The sequence below is a fragment of the Leptopilina boulardi genome, unplaced genomic scaffold (genome assembly GCF_019393585.1).
Source record: "Leptopilina boulardi isolate dan_hultmark-lab unplaced genomic scaffold, ZJU_Lbou_2.1 LbouV2_48, whole genome shotgun sequence".
Classification (NCBI taxonomy): domain Eukaryota; kingdom Metazoa; phylum Arthropoda; class Insecta; order Hymenoptera; family Figitidae; genus Leptopilina; species Leptopilina boulardi.
Window position 1 is genome coordinate 1391465 of NW_026137992.1, and position 17524 is coordinate 1408988.

The following is a 17524-nucleotide window of genomic DNA, read 5'->3' on the forward strand; positions in this document are numbered from 1 at the left end:
TTAAATAATTTTTTGGTTGAGTCAATTAAATGGTATATTTGTTTCAAATACAGAAATTATTTATTCAAAGAGATGCAGTTTATTTAATTCAATTATTTGGTTTCAAAAATTATTTGGTTCAAGTAAATATTTATTTGTATTAAATAATTTTTTGGTTGAGTCAATTAAATAGTATTTTTTTGCAAAGAGAAATTATTTCAAATACAGTTTATTTAATTCAATTATTTAGTTTCAAAAATTATTTGGCTGGAATAATTATTTGGCTTCAAAAATTATCATTTGGTTCAAGTAAATATTTATTTGATAAAATAGTCAAGTAACCGATTATTTGAATCAAATAAATTTTTTTTTTCAGCGTGAATTCTTATTTAAAATATATACAGTTTCTTAAGGAAAATTGTCCATTTTTTAATTACTATTATTGCTACACTGAAAAAAAAAATTTATTTGATTCAAATAATTGATTACTTGACTATTATCAAAATATTTATTTGTATCAAATACAAAGATTATTGATTCAAATACAGTTTATTTAATTTAATTATTTGGTTCAAGTAATTATTTCTTTGATTAAAAATTTAAATTCTAAACATTCCGAAATTTTCGTCAACTTTTGCTACGAAAAATAGTAAAAAAAACAATACTACTTTCGGAGTAAACTCTACTATTTCAGGTGTAATTTTTAATGAATTAAATTAAAATTTATTTTATCGAAATCCAGAGAAATATTTTATTGGCATTGATTTGTGATAACTAAAATTTATTTGAAGCAAACGAAAATATATGTATTTGCCTCAGAGCTTAAGAACTTTTTATTTGTTTTAAATTTAAAAAAAAAATATTTAGCCCAAATAAAATTTAATTTGTGCTAAATAAAATAGTATTTGCGCTAAATAAAATTTCATTTGTGCTCAAATTAAATTTAAAAAATTTAAAAACAAATAATATGTTATTAGGCTCTGAGATAAATATATTTTTGTTCTCTTCAAATATATTTTTTTCTCCTTCAAAAATATAATTGTTTGCTTTAAATAAATTTTAGTTATCTCACATATAAATGCCAATAAAATATTTCTTTGCAGATTTAAAAAAATTTACATTTAATTCTATAACACAATTGAAACGTATTTTTATTTTTTTTTTATCTCAATTTGTATATCTTGAAAATCTATTTATTATTTTGACATATTTTCTTCCTTTTCAAAAAAGTATTTTTGACACTTTTTGTGAAAAATCAATATAATATTGTAAAGTTCATAAAATAGATCGAACTTACTATTTTTTTCCTTAAGGGATCCTTTTTTTTCCTTGGCAACTTTATTTTCTTCTGTCAAAAAATATGTGTGCATTTTTTCTGAAAACATTCAATGTTTTCTGATGAAATTCAAAAAAAAAAAAAAAAAATATGCCAAAACGCATATGAATGAAAATTTTTCCCCAAAAATCAAATGTATTTTTATTGTAGAATTGGTCGATGCACAATGTATCAGCTGGATGACATCTTTATTCAAGAATCACCAGCTTCATCTTTTGTGCGTGAGGTCCCCGCTGTTATTGTTCCTTTTTTCCTCAAGGTTTGACTCCATGGCCATGAAGATTTGTGACGCGTGGATGGATTGAGAAATCTTCTTTAACTTTTGGGTGGTCGCAAAGCATATAAAAAAAAACATCTGCACTCCCCGCAAAATTTAACGGTCTCTTTAGTAAAAATTGATTAGGCCCCTGGGATACGCCCCGTTCATAATGGGATATATTATTATGTGACTTTCATGGTTGCATCTTATTCACTCAAAAATTATTATTATTCTTTAAACTTTGGCAGATCAAACACACACGGTATTGGTGCATCTGCATCTTATAGAAAATCGAACCCAAACATTATTACATCATAGTGAGATGAACACAGTGTGACGTCGTCTCTTCAAAACCGCAATTCGAAGATTTTTTCCTTTTCAAAAAAAAAAAAAAAAAAGTTCACACAGATAATACATAGATTGATGACTTAATGATCTACAAAAAAATATAACAATTTTATATTGACTCCAAAAAAAGTATCGAAAGAAAAAAATTTGTTCTATATTGGGTACAGTTTATAAAAAGTTTATTTTCTTTTATTTCTATAAAAGCAAAAAAACTAATAGTTTAAAAAAAGCAAACTAATTTTTTAGTAAAAAGTTATTTTAAAATAATTAAATTTTTATTTTTAACTAAAAAAATAGAAATTTCAGTATTTGAATTTAGCGCGTCGCTCACAATACGATCACGTGATTGTAAAATTAAAAATGGCGCTCACCTTTTGTCAAAACACATATATACACAGAGCACGTGTCCTGTGATGGCTTTGTTGTGCACAAATTTGTAAACTTCAAAATTCAACAATGGCTAAACTTTGCTCGTATTATACATTATCACCTTTAATTGATCAACAAAATTTACTTGGTGTTGAAAAAGATTCAAACCCTGGATGTGCAATAATAACACTCGGAAGGAACATCGTAATTCGTTACAAGGTTAGGTTTCCTTTCAATTTACTTTCAATTTAGTAATTTACTTTCAAATAAAACAAAAATAACATAAAATCGACCTTTTTTTTATTTAAATAATACAAATTTTGTTTATAATTTCCAATTATTTAAAAAGCATACATTATATCTATTTTAGAAAAATTATTTTTTAGGTTATGTGTGTACTCCCGGTACAATTATTAAATGAGCATAAAAATATATTTTCTTTCAGTTACAAGATGTAAAACAAGTAAGTAGTTGGTCGACAAAAGAAAGACTTACAAGTCAAGTTATTTACGATGAAACAACAAAATCATATTCTGCGGTATTTAATGAAAAATATATAAGAGTTTGGCTAGAAGAAGAAACGGAACTTGATAAAGTGAAGAAAAATAAATTTACTCTTCCACTTCATAGTATTCTTACATTGGAAGGATTTCCACCGGTGGTATTATTACAAAATGGAAATACAGCATCATTGAAATGGGCTCTTAAAAACAGAAAAAATTGGTCTTGTAAAGAAATTTTAAAGTCAAAAGAAACTTTATTAAAATCACAATTAGTTAATGTTAATTATAAATCATATCTTTGTACTCTGACTAAACTAGACAATGTATATAATTACATTTTAATGCCACTTGAAAATGACATTTTCCTAGGAGAAGCAGAAAAAATTATACGAATTGAATTAAAGCGGGATCTTGAAACTTTAGTTGGACATGTCGTTATGCAAGACAAAAAAAATGCCTATTTATTAACACTGTGTAAGTAAACACCAATTTTGTTATAAAAGTTGTGTTTGTTTTTATTTTGCAATTATATTTTTTAAATGTCTTCATTTATATTTTAGGGTCTGATGGTAGATTGTACAGTTACTCTTTAATTAATTCATCATTGATAAGTAGTCCAGGCGAATTACTTAGTAAAATAACAATTGTAAATACAAAATATCCAGTGGTAATGATTCCCTTAAACGAAACGACAATTGCCATGTATGGAGCCGATTCTTTGGAAGAAGGCGCCGTATTATGTGTTTACAATGTACAATTCAAATTGGTGCAAGCTGTTCAAAAATTGAAATTATATACAAACGATGCAAAACTTTGGAAAGTCGAGGACAAATTATTATTAGCTGCAAATCGACATTTGTCAGTTGCTCCATTTCGTTTGGCACCACAAAGATTGGAACCAATGGTCGGTTCTTCTTTAAATCATAAAAATAATGATTTTGATGAGACAAGTGATGTTGCAGTGATTAAAAATAGCGAAGGTGTAATTTCAAAATGGGAAGAACAAACGTCAAGTCCAGTTAAATTAAAAATGAATAAATCGACAAATTCAATTTTCAAACAAATCTCTGCTTTAACGAATGAGGGATTTCGTAATTCTGCCATACCTGAGGTAATTATTCCCGAATTAATTGAATCAAAAGACATCACGTCGATATTATGGTGTCTTGATAATTTTCGTGATTTACCAGAAAAATTATTAGTAGACTTATTATCGTTTTCTTTACGAACATCAGATAATGTGAAGTCATTAAGAAATGGAGACATTGACAAGGAACCAACGAAAATTGTCTCGAATATTCAAGACAAATTTTTAAACAAAATTTTTAGTTCCACTTACACTGATATTTATTTATTAATGCATCTAAAAACGAGTTTAAGTTTTGAAGAAATATTGAAAGTCTTAAAAAATCTTGTTGAACGATTAGATATTGAAGAAAATTTGGATCAACAATCAGAGGAACCTGATTTTCTACAATTATATCAATGGACCAATTTGTTATTAGACTCTCATTATCAGAATTATCTTTTGGCTCGAGATCCTCAAATATTGAATAAACTTCAAAATCTTCAAATTATTCTCGATAAACACGTAAGTTATAATTAAATTATTAAATATTATATAAATTTTACACATATGATAGCAGTATTATTTTAGTTTCAGTTACTTAAAGATCTGGAGAATTTAAGGCCAATGTTGGTTAGAATTTTAAGTGGAAAACCCGTGAAACCAACAACTCAAGATTTTAATAAATTTTACTCAATAGAAGAAGTGAAGCTATATTAAGTTGTAAAATGAAGTTTATTGACTTTTCGTATAAAAAATCAAATATTTTTTAAATAAATAAGACTGTTTCAATATTTTACTATTTTTTTCTACACATATTGGATCAAATAACGGTAAATATTAATTTTAACATAAAAACAAAAAAACTATTTTCAAGTTAAATATTTGTTTACGCAAAATAAAAATAATTTGCGATATAAATCTTTTAATATTTTTATTATATTATTTACACAATTACGTGAATTGCTGAAAAACACGACCCTTTATCATATTTTATTGATATAACAATAGAACATGTTTTTCATATTTTATATAAATAACGGATTGTAAATTGTTTAATTACTGTGTTGATTTTTTTTGTTTGAAATCTAATTTTTTTATAGTTGATCAGAATAGGGAACTGTTTTAATATTTCCAATTGCTGCTACCGTGGGCCGTGCACTGCTGAGTTTTTTGGCTGCCTGTTGATCATAAAATTGAAATACAATTTTTAAATTATTACTTTTTTTATGTGCTATTTGTAAAAAAATGTGTGACACGATATGAAACCGTATGTTTTTTTTTAAATTAATTTATTACTTACGTTTTTAACATCGGCGGCTGAAACTTTATCTACTTCAGCCGCAAGTTCTAATGGTGAAAGTACTTTTCCTCTCAACAAAACTTGTTGACTAAGATTTTCCAATTGTGTTTCTCCACATTCAGTTGCACCCAAAACAGCTGCTTTTAGTGCTGCTTTACCACGAGCAACATCAGTATCGGATATATTTGCAGTTCGTAACCATTTGAAAGCAGCTTTCGTAGCCTAAAATTAAATTCAGTACATCATTATTTTATTACTTTAAAGAAATAAGTAATTTTGAATCCTAATTTATAATTCTTTCACTGATGAAACTAAAATTTTTTTTTTTTTTTTTACCTGTCCTGCAACCTCAGGAGTTGTTTGTAAGATACAACCAAACAAACCAGAGTCAGCGTAACTTGCATTAAATGCAGTGGCAGCAACTGGCTCGTTACCAGTTGCTGAAGTAATTGCCTTTATTAAAGGAGATGCACCATTTCCCCATTTTACACAAGGTCCTGAGCCTGCAGCAGCTTTTAAAATTGCAAATGCAATGGCTTCATTTCCTTTCTCTAATCCAGCAGATTCAAAAGCCACTGCAACACTTGCTATCGGTGAATTACGTTCCTTACGTGCATCACCTCCATAATACTTTGCAGCTTCTGTTTTACAGTCGTTTGAACTAACATGCAATTTCGAAGCGAAATCACTTAATTCTGTGGCAGAAATTCCAGTGCCTACAACTGCGCATCTTGAGCCCGAGAACCAAGTGGAAACATAATGTTGAAGCTAAAAAAATAAATACTCATTAGAACATTGAAATTAAATTTGAAAATTTTTTTGGACTTACAGTTTCTGTACTAATCTCTCCAATTTGTCTTTTTGGTGAGTACAGCGAGAAACCTAAACCAGTACGATAAGCTGCCTTATGCAAAAGTTCTACTATTCGACATTCCTCAGGTACAGTTGAAATTTCATATCGTAATCTGGGAGAAGAATCAGAAATTTCCCAAGGTTTAAATACCTGACGAGTTGCCACATCCTCCAAGAAAGGCAAAGCTTGATTTCTAAATATTTAAAAAATAAACGAGTTAAATTAATTTTTTGTAAACATTATTTTTTTTTTATAGAATATACAATTATTTCGATGACTTACACTTTATCACGAAGAACTTGTACTGTATAAGCAATAGTTTCACGATCAGCACTCGCTGTTATATTAGCTCCCATCTGCTGAATATTTCTTGTTATTCCAAAAGTAGTGGATCGACTTGTTGTCAATCCTGCTGCTATTCTAAGAAGATGAGACATTCCTTGTGTGTCGTAAGTTTCATTTCGAGAACCAGCTCTAAAAAAAAGGAATTTTAAATTATATAAAGTCTTAAAAGTTTTATTGTTTTGTTTAAATTAAAATAAATCAAATTTTTTTTGTTAAAGATAACGCCGTTAACAATTTATACTTACTTGAAAACAATAGATACTTGTGTTACGGGGCTGTTGGAATCAACAGCAGCAACAGTAATTTTATTTCCTAAAACTTGAACGTCAGGAGATGGTAATGAAGCTTGAGCAGTTGCTGCAAGTGCATAATGACGAACCTAAAATCATATAAAGAATAATTTTAATAAAAGTAATATTCTAAATATACTCTACATGTCTTTTATAATTATAGAAAAAAATCAAATACATGCAAGAAAAGGAACATACATACATACACACAATTGAGGTTAGAAATACAAATTGTTTTTTTTTTTCGTTTGAAATCATTAACACTGTACAAAACATAAAAGAAGAGTAAAATACTTGGAATATTTAAATATCAAATGAACAAATAAATTAAAATTTAATCTATTTACTGATTTTTTGACACTGTGAACAATTAAATACGATACGATCGTAACTCACGAAATTCTAACAAATTTAAATCACTATCTTCAATTAATCAAGTTTTATAAATTCGAGATAAATAAAAAAGATATTTGTAAATTTATATTTTCACTTAACGATTATTATAATTATTTATATTCTATATTATACATTTTGAAGTAAATTTCAAATTTACAGAGCAAGGTTTTACATAACACTTGGCGAGATGCACAAATCATGGAAATAAATTGTTTAAAGCACTTGAAAAAACTGTCAACAAAACTGGAATAGAAATAAAACTGTTATTAAATACTTTTCTCACCGAAGAATTTCGTAAAATAGGACTCCGCACTGCTGAACAAGCCATATTTTTAGTCCTTTAAATATCACCAAGACACTTGTGAAAAAATGTCTCCACGAAATCGAAAGAAAAAGATCAAGAATCCGCCAGATGTCTCTGAAATCGTTTTCATTTTTGACATTTATTTAAAAATTTAAATATTTAAATTAACAATACATTGAAAAAAAAGAAATCTAATATTTACAAAATACAGGAATTTGAACAATAGGTAAATATAAAAAATTGGATATATTTTCAAAAATTAAAAAAAGATAAACATTTTATTATTATTAAAATAATTAATAAATTTGTTTTATTTTTTTTTTAAATTAAATAACTATTATTAATAAATGATTTATTTTATTCTAAGGTGAATTAAATAAAAACACAATTATTTTAGGGAGAGAATATTATTTTGGTCTCTTTACTTAATGCTGCTTTCTATGTGGCAATACTTACAATATTATAATAAACCTGATACAAATATATCCTGTGCCGCATTTTGTACTCGTAAATATTTTATTATTCTTTTTTTTTTTTTTTTAATAAGTTTTGTTCATTTTTTTGTCTTATCGAAAATTCTGGCTATCCTTTTTGAACAAGGACCAACAATTTTACTATTTTTCATTGCGGTTTTCCCTCTTACATATATGTATATATATGAAATAGATACACAATAAGCCAATGATAAAAATTGAAAATAAACAAAATATAATATTATAATTACAATAGAATTTTTTTACATTATTTCTTTAATATAGAATGTAATAGTAATGTTGCAGATCCTTGAAAAAAAAATACAATGAAACATTACACTTGAAAGTTTCATGCCTATAATAATATTGTAATAAAATTGATTAAAATGAAATTTTTATACACTTAGTACATAATTTAAAATAAATTAATATCATAATATCACACTTAGTTGTATAAATGGATTTCAATACATTTAGGAATCGCAGTAATAATAATAATAATAATACATATATTGAAAAAATTATATCTAAACTTATTCATAATCTATATTTTTATAAGGTAATATACACGTTGTTAACAATGCATTTGAGCATTATACATGAGAGGGAGAATTTCATGATATCACATGGAAGTTAACTGAAAGTAATTTAAAATTATTTTTTTTTAAATTACTCATTACCTAACAACTAGAATAATTTATTATTAACAATACGCCATTAAAGTTTGTTCAGCTACAAAAATTATAACAATAGGCTAAAAAAAATTCTAGAATTCGTTATATTAAAAAAGAACAAAAATTAAACCAAATGAATTTAAAAAAAAAAAATAATTTTCGCATTTTATCTTAGCAACTATTATTACAATTCGTAAAATTGGAGATCTATATAGCCATTTTAATAAAAATTCCCATACAATTTGTTTTTTTACAATACATTTTTTATCTAGGAAATAGAAATTTTGTGAAATGAATTATTTACAAAATGTTCTGTAAAAGTTGATTGCATTCATTTCAGTATACGTCATATCTATGAAAATAAAATATTTTTTTTATCCATCCCTAAGATTCAAAATTATTAAATTTCAACATTTGCACTTTTACCAAAATTTTGAATAAGAAAGTTAAATAAAAATCTGATAATTTGGCACAAAACTTATAAAATATTTATCAATTTTAGTATAAATGGCAAAACAAAAGTGTGATATTCAAATTATAAATTAAAACATAATTAAAAGTAAATTTTACATATACTAATCATGTTTCTGATATTTATTATATGCGATAATTTATTTTATATCAAATTAAAAATTCTGCATTCACAAAATTATTAATTAGGATCTATTAAGAAATTAAAAATTAATTAACCCAAAATAACTTAATTTAGGTTATAATGGATATAATGGAAATTTGAAAAAATAAAAATTAAAGGCAATAAACTTGTAAAAATATTTATTAAAAACTGGATAAATTATTATTAATTTCATTAATTAGTGTAATAATTGTATTGATGGTCAGAATTTTTTTTTTTTTTTTTTTAATATTTCTCCGGATTAAATTAAATTTTAATAAAATAACAAAAATTTGATAAAAAATTGAATGGTAATTAACAAAAAAAATTGAAATTTATAACGACGATAATATTAAAAACGTTATATTTTTTAATTAAACTGTTTAAAAAATAGAACACAACATTGATTAAGGTGATCCATTTTTTTATGTCTTGGTATTAAACATACTAATCGAGAAAATATTTTTGGAATATTTTCCTGATTTTCAATGCGACAATCACTTTTTTTTAAAAATCTATATAATTGTAAGATATCTTAAAATTACGATCTTGCATATCCAATATGTACAAGATTGTGCGTACCTATAGTGACTAGAATGAAGGAAGTAATAATATTATTATAAACCTTTATCACCATGCATATACACTTAATACTACTGTTAGGCGTTCTGATTTAAGTAATTAAATGGCTATACAGTCCTGGATAACCAATCGGTGATTACAATACAATTTTTTATGTCTAGGAAGTCGTTTTCACAATTTTTTTTCCTTTTTATAAAGAGATCGTTTCTTTTATGTATCTATGTACAATAAAATAAAAACAGTATTGTCACATTTTTTTTGTCCTACAAAATTTGTATACAATATAGTTTTGAATTTCAATTGGTAGTTGATTTTCAATAATTTTTAAATGTTGTCAATTAATTAACAAACGCTGTTTTTTTTTTTTTTTTTTTTTTTTTAATATTTTGGTATCCAGGACTACATTTATAATTAGTTATAGATGAAGTAAATTACGAAAGTCACATATAATGGGACCGTAGTCCCTAAATAGAAGAATAGGTCAGAATATTAAATAACAATTTGTTTTGTTTTTTTTTGACAAACACACATTTTATCACGGACGTTATATTAAAAAAAATTTTTTTTTACTACTCTCGGATTCTTCTATCGTCTAGCAACTTTATTTTAACAATGATTTTCATTTACTCCTAAAATGAAATACAAAAAATATTTTCCATACTGAATCGACTAAAACTTCTCAAGAAGATATAACTTCTTTTTAATTTATAGAATACTATTAGAATTCATTTTTCGAGTAAAATTAAATATATACAAGACGAGATTTTCCATTTTTTTTTTCAGTATTCAATACACACTGAATAATACCAAAATAATGGACGTAGAAAATTTTTTTTTCATTTGTATCGAAAAAAGATCACAGCTTATGGGCCACTTTAGATTTTTGCTTCTCATTTTCATAATTTTTCACTTTAAATAATTAATAGCGTAAGTAATAAAACTTTGTGATCATTTTAATAATTTTGATTCAATTTTTTTTTTTTAAAATTAGATGAAAATATAATTCTTTTTTTCGGTAAGTTTTACAATTATAATAATTTTACCAGCAAAAATATAGAAAAAAAAATTCCTTATAGGAAGAAATTTCAGTAAGTTTCTTCTAATTAGTTTATTCTTTATAAAAGAATTTTCTTTCTTAATGCATAATATATGGCTGACTTAAAAAATAATTTCTAAACAATAACTTTAATAATATTCTTCCGAAAAAATACTGATTTCATAATTTCGGCAATGAAATTCATTACAAATAATAAGTTTGAGAAATTAAAATGAGTAACAAATATTTTTGCACATTTTTTGACTTAGAATTTGAAATTTCATTGAATGGCACAAGCTTTTTTTATTACTATAGCGTATACCATCAGCAAAATGCTTTTTTTTCCTCCTTTCATTTAATATTATCATTTTATATTATCATACGAATAAATCTACATTATTAATAAATAATAAAGGAGTATTACATCGTATTAAAAATTACTTCTAGAAAAATTTTGTTTTTTAGCTCAAAATCAATAGATATACATATTATTATATATAGATTAAAAAATTAATCTAAGAAAAAGTCGTAAAAAACATTAAAAAATAAAAATAATTTTTTAATCTATAATAAAGATATTGGAAAATAATACAATATTGGAAATTGTAAATTAATGAAAAATGTAGATATGGCAATCATTTTTCATTTTATGTTTCCTTTTTTAATTTGTAAAAATTAATTCTTTAATTATCCACAAAATATATTATAATATTGAAATAATATAATATATTTAATAATGAGTCGTATGATTATTTTCCAAAAATGCTTCGAGTTTTTATCACTGTATCATAAACTTTAACTGATTGTCCAAAATTCTCATGTTTATAATTTTAGTATTCTAATAACTATTTAACGTATTTTTTAAAAATTAATTAAAATTTAATGCAACAAATCAGTTTATGAAGCAAAAAAATTTAAAAAAATTTTTTGAAAATAATCATACGTTTCAATAATATATTATTAGAAACCAAATAGAAACATTTAAAAAGAGATGGAAATCGTAAAACTTTTTTATAAAATAATTTTTTAATTTGAATTTCGAAATAAATTTTCCAGCCCTGAATTCAAGAACAAAATTTTTTTCTATAATGAAACATAAAAATGCTTACGTTAATTAGTAGTACCCAGAATAATGATGATAGCCGGATCGTGGTGGATGATAAGGTGCAGGACTTACGGGATACGTTGAATTATATCCAGGCAATGGAGGAGGAGGCGGGGAGAGAATTCGACTTTCAACAGCGTCAGGTACCACGTGTGGTGTTGACGAACCAGGTGGTTGTGGACTTGTTATTAAACGTGAACCGGGTCCATGTAAATGATGATTTCGTGAAAGACTCAAATCAACGCTGTGTCTACCTCCTGGTGTTAAATCTAAACTCACTACCCTCAATACATCACTATGAGGATAAGGAGGTGGAGGTGGAGGCGGCGGTGGTGGTGATAATGAATAATTTCCCGTTCGACTGAGATCAACACTTTGACGCTCTGAAATATCATATAAATGATGATGATGATATCTTGCATTTTGCACCTGTGAACCAAAACTATGATGAAATCCTCTCGCCGACATATCCAAACCCTGTAATTCACCGCTATTGAGGACAATAGGCTCAAAATTTGTTCGCTCTCTACCAAAATCTGAATCAAGTGTATCATATTTATAGGAGGTTGATAAATCTAATTGCAATGCTTTTTCTTTAACAGATAAACTTAAATTTTGTGCAACGGAATCTCCTTCGTCACTCGATAAATTATCAGTTGGCACTTGATGATGATGATGGTGATGATGATGTTGATGATGATGCATGTCTTGATAACGAGAATTTGGAGTTGCCGATGGTGAAATTAAATCGTCTTGTTGCACGTGAATATAAGCATTTGGCGAATTGACACGAGGTAAATCTTCATGATGAAGATATTGTTCGATATTGTGAGATCTAGTTGTTGTCATATATTCAATGGGACGATGAAGATGATAATCAACGTGTAAATGATTTGGTGATGTGTGTCTATTATCCGATGTTGGCGATGGTGATATAAGATCATCTTGATGTTGAATATAAGAATCGAGATGTGGTTCGGGTGATCTTTGTGGCATTGGCGATTGTAAATGATTTGATATTGAATATAAATTTGTATCACGATCATTGTCATCGAGAATTGGACTTGAAACTGCGCCAATATCACGTTCAGCGGCGTCCAATGCTGCTTCAACTAATAGACTTGCACTCTCGGTACGTCTATACATTCCCATTCCTAATTTATTGCCATTCATTATATTTTGTGTTGGTGAAATCACTTCATCCTCCTCGTCTTCGTCGTCTTCTTTTCTACTGTCTTCAAATTCATAAACATCATGAGTGACAGACGATTCGGATAAATGGGTATTAGGCATGTCTATTGTAATTGGTGGATTAAATTCGCCCATCCATTTTTTACTGCCTTTACTTTGCATTCTTGATGTTCCATAGAGATCAATTTCCGTTCGAATATTCTCCAATGATGATTCCACGGGATTTGGCATTGGCACTGATTGTTGAGGTGATGCTGTTATTTCACGATCTACTTTTAATTTAATTGCACTATTTTCATTTGAAAATTCGACTACAGTTGATTGAGAGATATTTTGAGTTTCCATTTTTAAACTATTCTCTGAAGTACACTCGTCTAATGAAGGTAAACTATTGCTATTATCCTGAAATTTAGAAAAATTTTATTTTAGTATTAAGTTTTAATTTGAAATTTATTTAATTTTTTTACCTGTGAACTTGTTCTTGTTATTCTTGGCGATTTTCCTCTTTCATTTTCTTCAATTATACCACCACTGTATGCATCAAAAGTATATGCAACCGATCGTTCAATTTTAGGCATCATTTCTTCTGTAAGACCATGTACCTTCTTGTAGTGAAATTGTAGGCACTGTTTTGTAGTGAAGGCAGCTTTACAACCATTTTCTTTACATCTGCAGAATAATCAGAAAATTTAATTTTTCTGTTTACTTTACATGTGAATTATAATATTAATAAATTTACTCACTTAAATGGTTTTACTCCACTGTGAGTGAGCATGTGAATTTTCAAGTTACTTTTATTTTGAAACATTTTTCCACATCGATCACAAGTTGCTGCACCAACAACATCTTTATGATGAACTTCTTTCATGTGACGTTGAAGAGCAGCACGAGATCCAAGTAATTTTAAACATATTTTGCACTGAAATTCTCTAAGTACTTCGGACATGTCTAAAATATTAATTATTGAAAATTAATGAAAATAATTATTTGAAAATTAATAATTTGAAATGAAATAAAAATTTATACTACCGCTGTGCATTCTTTTGATGTGTACTTTCAATTTTTGAGGTTGACAAAATTTACGACCACAAAAATCACACAATGGTCGTGAACGTTGTGGATTTTGAGAACATCCATATGTCCTGTGCATTTCAAGATAATTTAATCTTAAGAAAAACTTCTTACAATACTGACATTGATAAGCACCACGACCTGCATGAAGTTCAGCTGCATGTTTCATTATATTATCTTTGCCCAAAACAGCAGCACCGCAAACCTTTAGATTTGAAAAATTATATTTTAATTCAAATTCATTTAATAATTTATTGTACGAATATTTTGTTAGAGACACTTACTTTGCAATGATATTTCCTAATGGTAAGACTGTAATTTGTATCATGGAAAATACAACAATGAAGACGATAATAAATTGGATGTGCAAAATTTAAATTACATCCACCACAATCTGAAAAAATTTTTATAAATTCGATATAAAATACTTTATATTTTAACATTAATTTAAATTTAAAATTTTGTTTAAAATATTTACTCGTTTTGTCTATTTTGTTCTTCCTCGTCCAAGCGGTTGATTGTGAATCAGCCCAGTAAGTTAGCTCCATTCCCGATGTAATATTTTGCGTTGTAACTAAATGTAATTCACCGTGTTTATTAATTACAGCAACATTTCTCTCTTCTTTAGATTCTGCTGGTCTAATATAACGAATCCAATTACTTTTCAGTGGATTTGTGGTACTAATATAAGAAGTTTTGCCACCATTTTCAATCTGGAAATATAAAGTTCTCAATGAATCATTAACTAAAATAAAAAAAGTGATTTAAAAAACAGAAATTTACCTCCCAAATATGACGCATTGAAAAATCATCTGGTATATCCATTTCCTTCACCGATTTACCAACAAGAGGACCAAGTTGCGCGTAAATTGGAACTGAACTCTTGGCATAAACTCCAAGTCCATGTTCAGAATTTGTTGATTTAAATTCAAAACAATCTGGTATTGATTCCCGCGAATATAACGGTTTATCGTCATCCAATTGCAATTGTTTTTCTTCTGTTTCCTCTTTAACTTTCAATTTACATTGTTCAGATTGTACGGAATCTTCATCTGAATCAAATCCATCGTCTGTTATTTTTCCATAACCTTCAGACATTGGATCATCGGAATTGACACTTTTCATAACTTCAGAATTATCTTGATGCTTATTCAGCCAATCATCATAAGAAATTGAATCGTGAATAATGTATTGTGGTATTGTTAATGGACAAGCGTCTTGTAAATGTCTACTGTTACAATCTTGACAAAGTTTAATGGTAATTGCCAATCTTTGTGGTTCAATTGAAATATTTTCCGCGATTTGTTCATTGACAAGTGTTTCAGGTGGAATGCAATTTGAATCGTTTGTAATTAATTCTGTCTCCTTTGTCCCTTCGATAATAATTATTCCATCTTGTGGTGCTTTTCGAACGTCATGATGTTTTTTATTTTTGTGCTCACCTGGCACGTGTTTGTGCTTTCGTTTACGATGTTTGTGCATTAATTCTTCACTGGGATCATCAAGCGATTGAGTCATTATATTTTTTTCCGTTTCACTGTCGTGTTTAAGTTTCTTTCGTTTCTTTTTCAATTTTTTATCATCCAAATCCTTTGAATCACTTTTTGCAATAATCTCTGAATTTTCCTCAACATCACCTCCATACTGAAGAATATTTCTTTCCTTATTTTCAAATTTCAAATAATTTTCATCTAATTCTTCTATATTTTTAGATATTGTTTCTTGATATAAATTCTCGGAATTTGTATTTTCTGTGACATTATTCTCTTCCTCCTTATTCGATTCCAAATTGTGATTATGTTTTTGTTCATCATTATCGATGATTTCTTCTATATTATTAGATGAATTATTTTCAATATTTACATCTTTTACAAATACTACTTTTAATTCTGATTCTTCAGTCTTAAGTGCTATGGATTCTTTTTCACTTGTACTGATATTTTCATCTTCTACAACTACATTAGATTTATTAACGGAAACATTGGTATCCTCTAATTCTGTAGGAATTGGAGGATTTTCTTCATTTTGTGTTATGTCTAAAGTTTGTTCATTAGCTTCTATTTCGGTACCATTATCGTCTTGTGTTTTTGAATGTTTTCTCTTTTTACGCTTTTCCTTATGATGTTTATCTTTACTTTTATGATGTTTTGTTCTCAAACTTCGTCTCAGATGTAACTTAAAAACATCATCAAGAAGTACAGTTGGCTGAAGTGATTGTATTGTTTCAATAGAAGGCACCTCAGCATCCGTAGCTTCATTTGTCTGTTTCCTTGGACTACGACGTAGTGGTTCCTCCTCTTGTGTTAATGTACTATCATTTCTAGAGACACTCGAGTCATTCTCCTTATCGTGGTTTGTTTTCCAAGAACTCTCTTCGTTGCATTTCCCATCTCGTCTTAAACATGGAAAAAAATCAATGAAATAATTTTTTTTTACAAAAAATAATTAATTTCTGTGATCAAAAAATTCAAATCTTTTCCAGTTATTATTTTATTTTTATTAATAAATAATATTTTTCAAACCAAGTTTATGCAAATTAATCAAAAATACAAAAGAAAAAAAAATTTAAACGAAATTTTATTTTGTGTGTATATATATATATATATACAATTCTGTGTTTTCGCGAGAAAAATTGATCTTTCACCCTCAACCCCCAAGGGTGGGTTATAATAAACCGCAAGATGGCGAATTGCTCTTCAAACAAAACACTTGATAAAGAATTTCTGTGATGACAAAAAAGGGTATTTCCCGCGACTACTTTGACAATTGTCTCCCCTAAAATGAATTTCTTTTTTTTTCAAACAATTGCTATTTTTATATAGTAAACATACCTGACAATTGATTCTGCCAAATCTAGAAGATAAACAACAAGATCTTCGTCCGTCAACAATCCTAAACGCTTCTTGAGCGAAAGCCATCGCTTTCCATTAGTAACACCTATATGAATATTCCGAAAATGTTTCGTTTTGATATCTGAATTCGTTGAATCACCCTTATGATATTTTTTTGCAATTCCTGAGTCTTTCACATGTTTCGTACTTTTTTTCGGCATAACTACATAGTGGGTATATCGCCGGTATTAAAGCGGCGAAAGGACGCTCACACTAAATATTATTCCATCCTCTTTAGTTTCACCCGCGGCCCATCTTTAAACACCACCAGTGAAACCACACCACCATCTCCACGGATTCGATGATTAGTCTCTTTTATCGATCCATTTGCATGCACATATACAATATTTTGAATGTGGAAACATCACAATTCTCTATGTGTAAATGACATTTTTTTTAAAGCGTCCTCTTGTATTCATTGTTTATACTATTTCAAAATATAAAATAATCTGAAAAATTTTTTGTTTTAATATTTTTACAAAGGTTTGACGAACTTTTAATTACTTATATCAGTTAATAATGCAATTAACTAAAGGA

At 27.3% G+C, this 17524-nt stretch overlaps 3 protein-coding genes across 3 annotated transcripts; 1 reads left to right on the top strand and 2 right to left on the bottom strand.

Moving 5' to 3' along the window:
* Positions 1-2290: 2290 nt before the first annotated feature.
* Positions 2291-4654, top strand: LOC127289653 (nucleolar protein 11). Its single transcript, XM_051317730.1, has 4 exons — positions 2291-2510; positions 2737-3268; positions 3355-4385; positions 4452-4654. The coding sequence occupies exons 1-4, from the start codon at positions 2379-2381 to the stop codon at positions 4578-4580; spliced, it is 1824 nt and encodes a 607-aa protein (XP_051173687.1). The 5' UTR covers positions 2291-2378; the 3' UTR covers positions 4581-4654.
* Positions 4655-4777: 123 nt separating this feature from the next.
* LOC127289654 (cytochrome b-c1 complex subunit 2, mitochondrial) lies at positions 4778-7475 on the bottom strand. Its single transcript, XM_051317731.1, has 7 exons — positions 7331-7475; positions 6607-6740; positions 6299-6490; positions 5993-6209; positions 5500-5931; positions 5164-5385; positions 4778-5041 (listed from the first exon to the last, which is right to left on the bottom strand). The coding sequence occupies exons 1-7, from the start codon at positions 7373-7375 to the stop codon at positions 4958-4960; spliced, it is 1326 nt and encodes a 441-aa protein (XP_051173688.1). The 5' UTR covers positions 7376-7475; the 3' UTR covers positions 4778-4957.
* A 1782-nt stretch (positions 7476-9257) lies between these two features.
* LOC127289652 (uncharacterized) lies at positions 9258-17485 on the bottom strand. The gene is made up of 8 exons (XM_051317729.1): positions 16928-17485; positions 14880-16491; positions 14575-14809; positions 14381-14490; positions 14055-14301; positions 13769-13973; positions 13493-13694; positions 9258-13427 (listed from the first exon to the last, which is right to left on the bottom strand). The coding sequence occupies exons 1-8, from the start codon at positions 17146-17148 to the stop codon at positions 11844-11846; spliced, it is 4416 nt and encodes a 1471-aa protein (XP_051173686.1). The 5' UTR covers positions 17149-17485; the 3' UTR covers positions 9258-11843.
* Between the last annotated feature and the right edge of the window lie 39 nt (positions 17486-17524).

Excerpts from the sequence above, each read along its gene's own strand:
- LOC127289654 (XM_051317731.1), bottom strand. The coding sequence starts at position 7,375 with ATGGCTTGTTCAGCAGTGCGGAGTCCTATTTTACGAAATTCTTCG. Across the intron at positions 5,932-5,992 it reads GAGAGATTAGTACAGAAACT|CTTCAACATTATGTTTCCAC; the intron begins GTAAGTCCAAAA and ends TTATTTTTTTAG. Across the intron at positions 5,386-5,499 it reads CTCCTGAGGTTGCAGGACAG|GCTACGAAAGCTGCTTTCAA; the intron begins GTAAAAAAAAAA and ends ATTTAATTTTAG.
- LOC127289652 (XM_051317729.1), bottom strand. The coding sequence starts at position 17,148 with ATGCCGAAAAAAAGTACGAAACATGTGAAAGACTCAGGAATTGCAAAA. Across the intron at positions 14,302-14,380 it reads TTAGGAAATATCATTGCAAA|GTTTGCGGTGCTGCTGTTTT; the intron begins GTAAGTGTCTCT and ends TCAAATCTAAAG. Across the intron at positions 13,695-13,768 it reads AGTGGAGTAAAACCATTTAA|ATGTAAAGAAAATGGTTGTA; the intron begins GTGAGTAAATTT and ends ATTATTCTGCAG.
- LOC127289653 (XM_051317730.1), top strand. The coding sequence starts at position 2,379 with ATGGCTAAACTTTGCTCGTATTATACATTATCACCTTTAATTGATCAA. Across the intron at positions 2,511-2,736 it reads ACATCGTAATTCGTTACAAG|TTACAAGATGTAAAACAAGT; the intron begins GTTAGGTTTCCT and ends ATTTTCTTTCAG. Across the intron at positions 4,386-4,451 it reads AAATTATTCTCGATAAACAC|TTTCAGTTACTTAAAGATCT; the intron begins GTAAGTTATAAT and ends GTATTATTTTAG.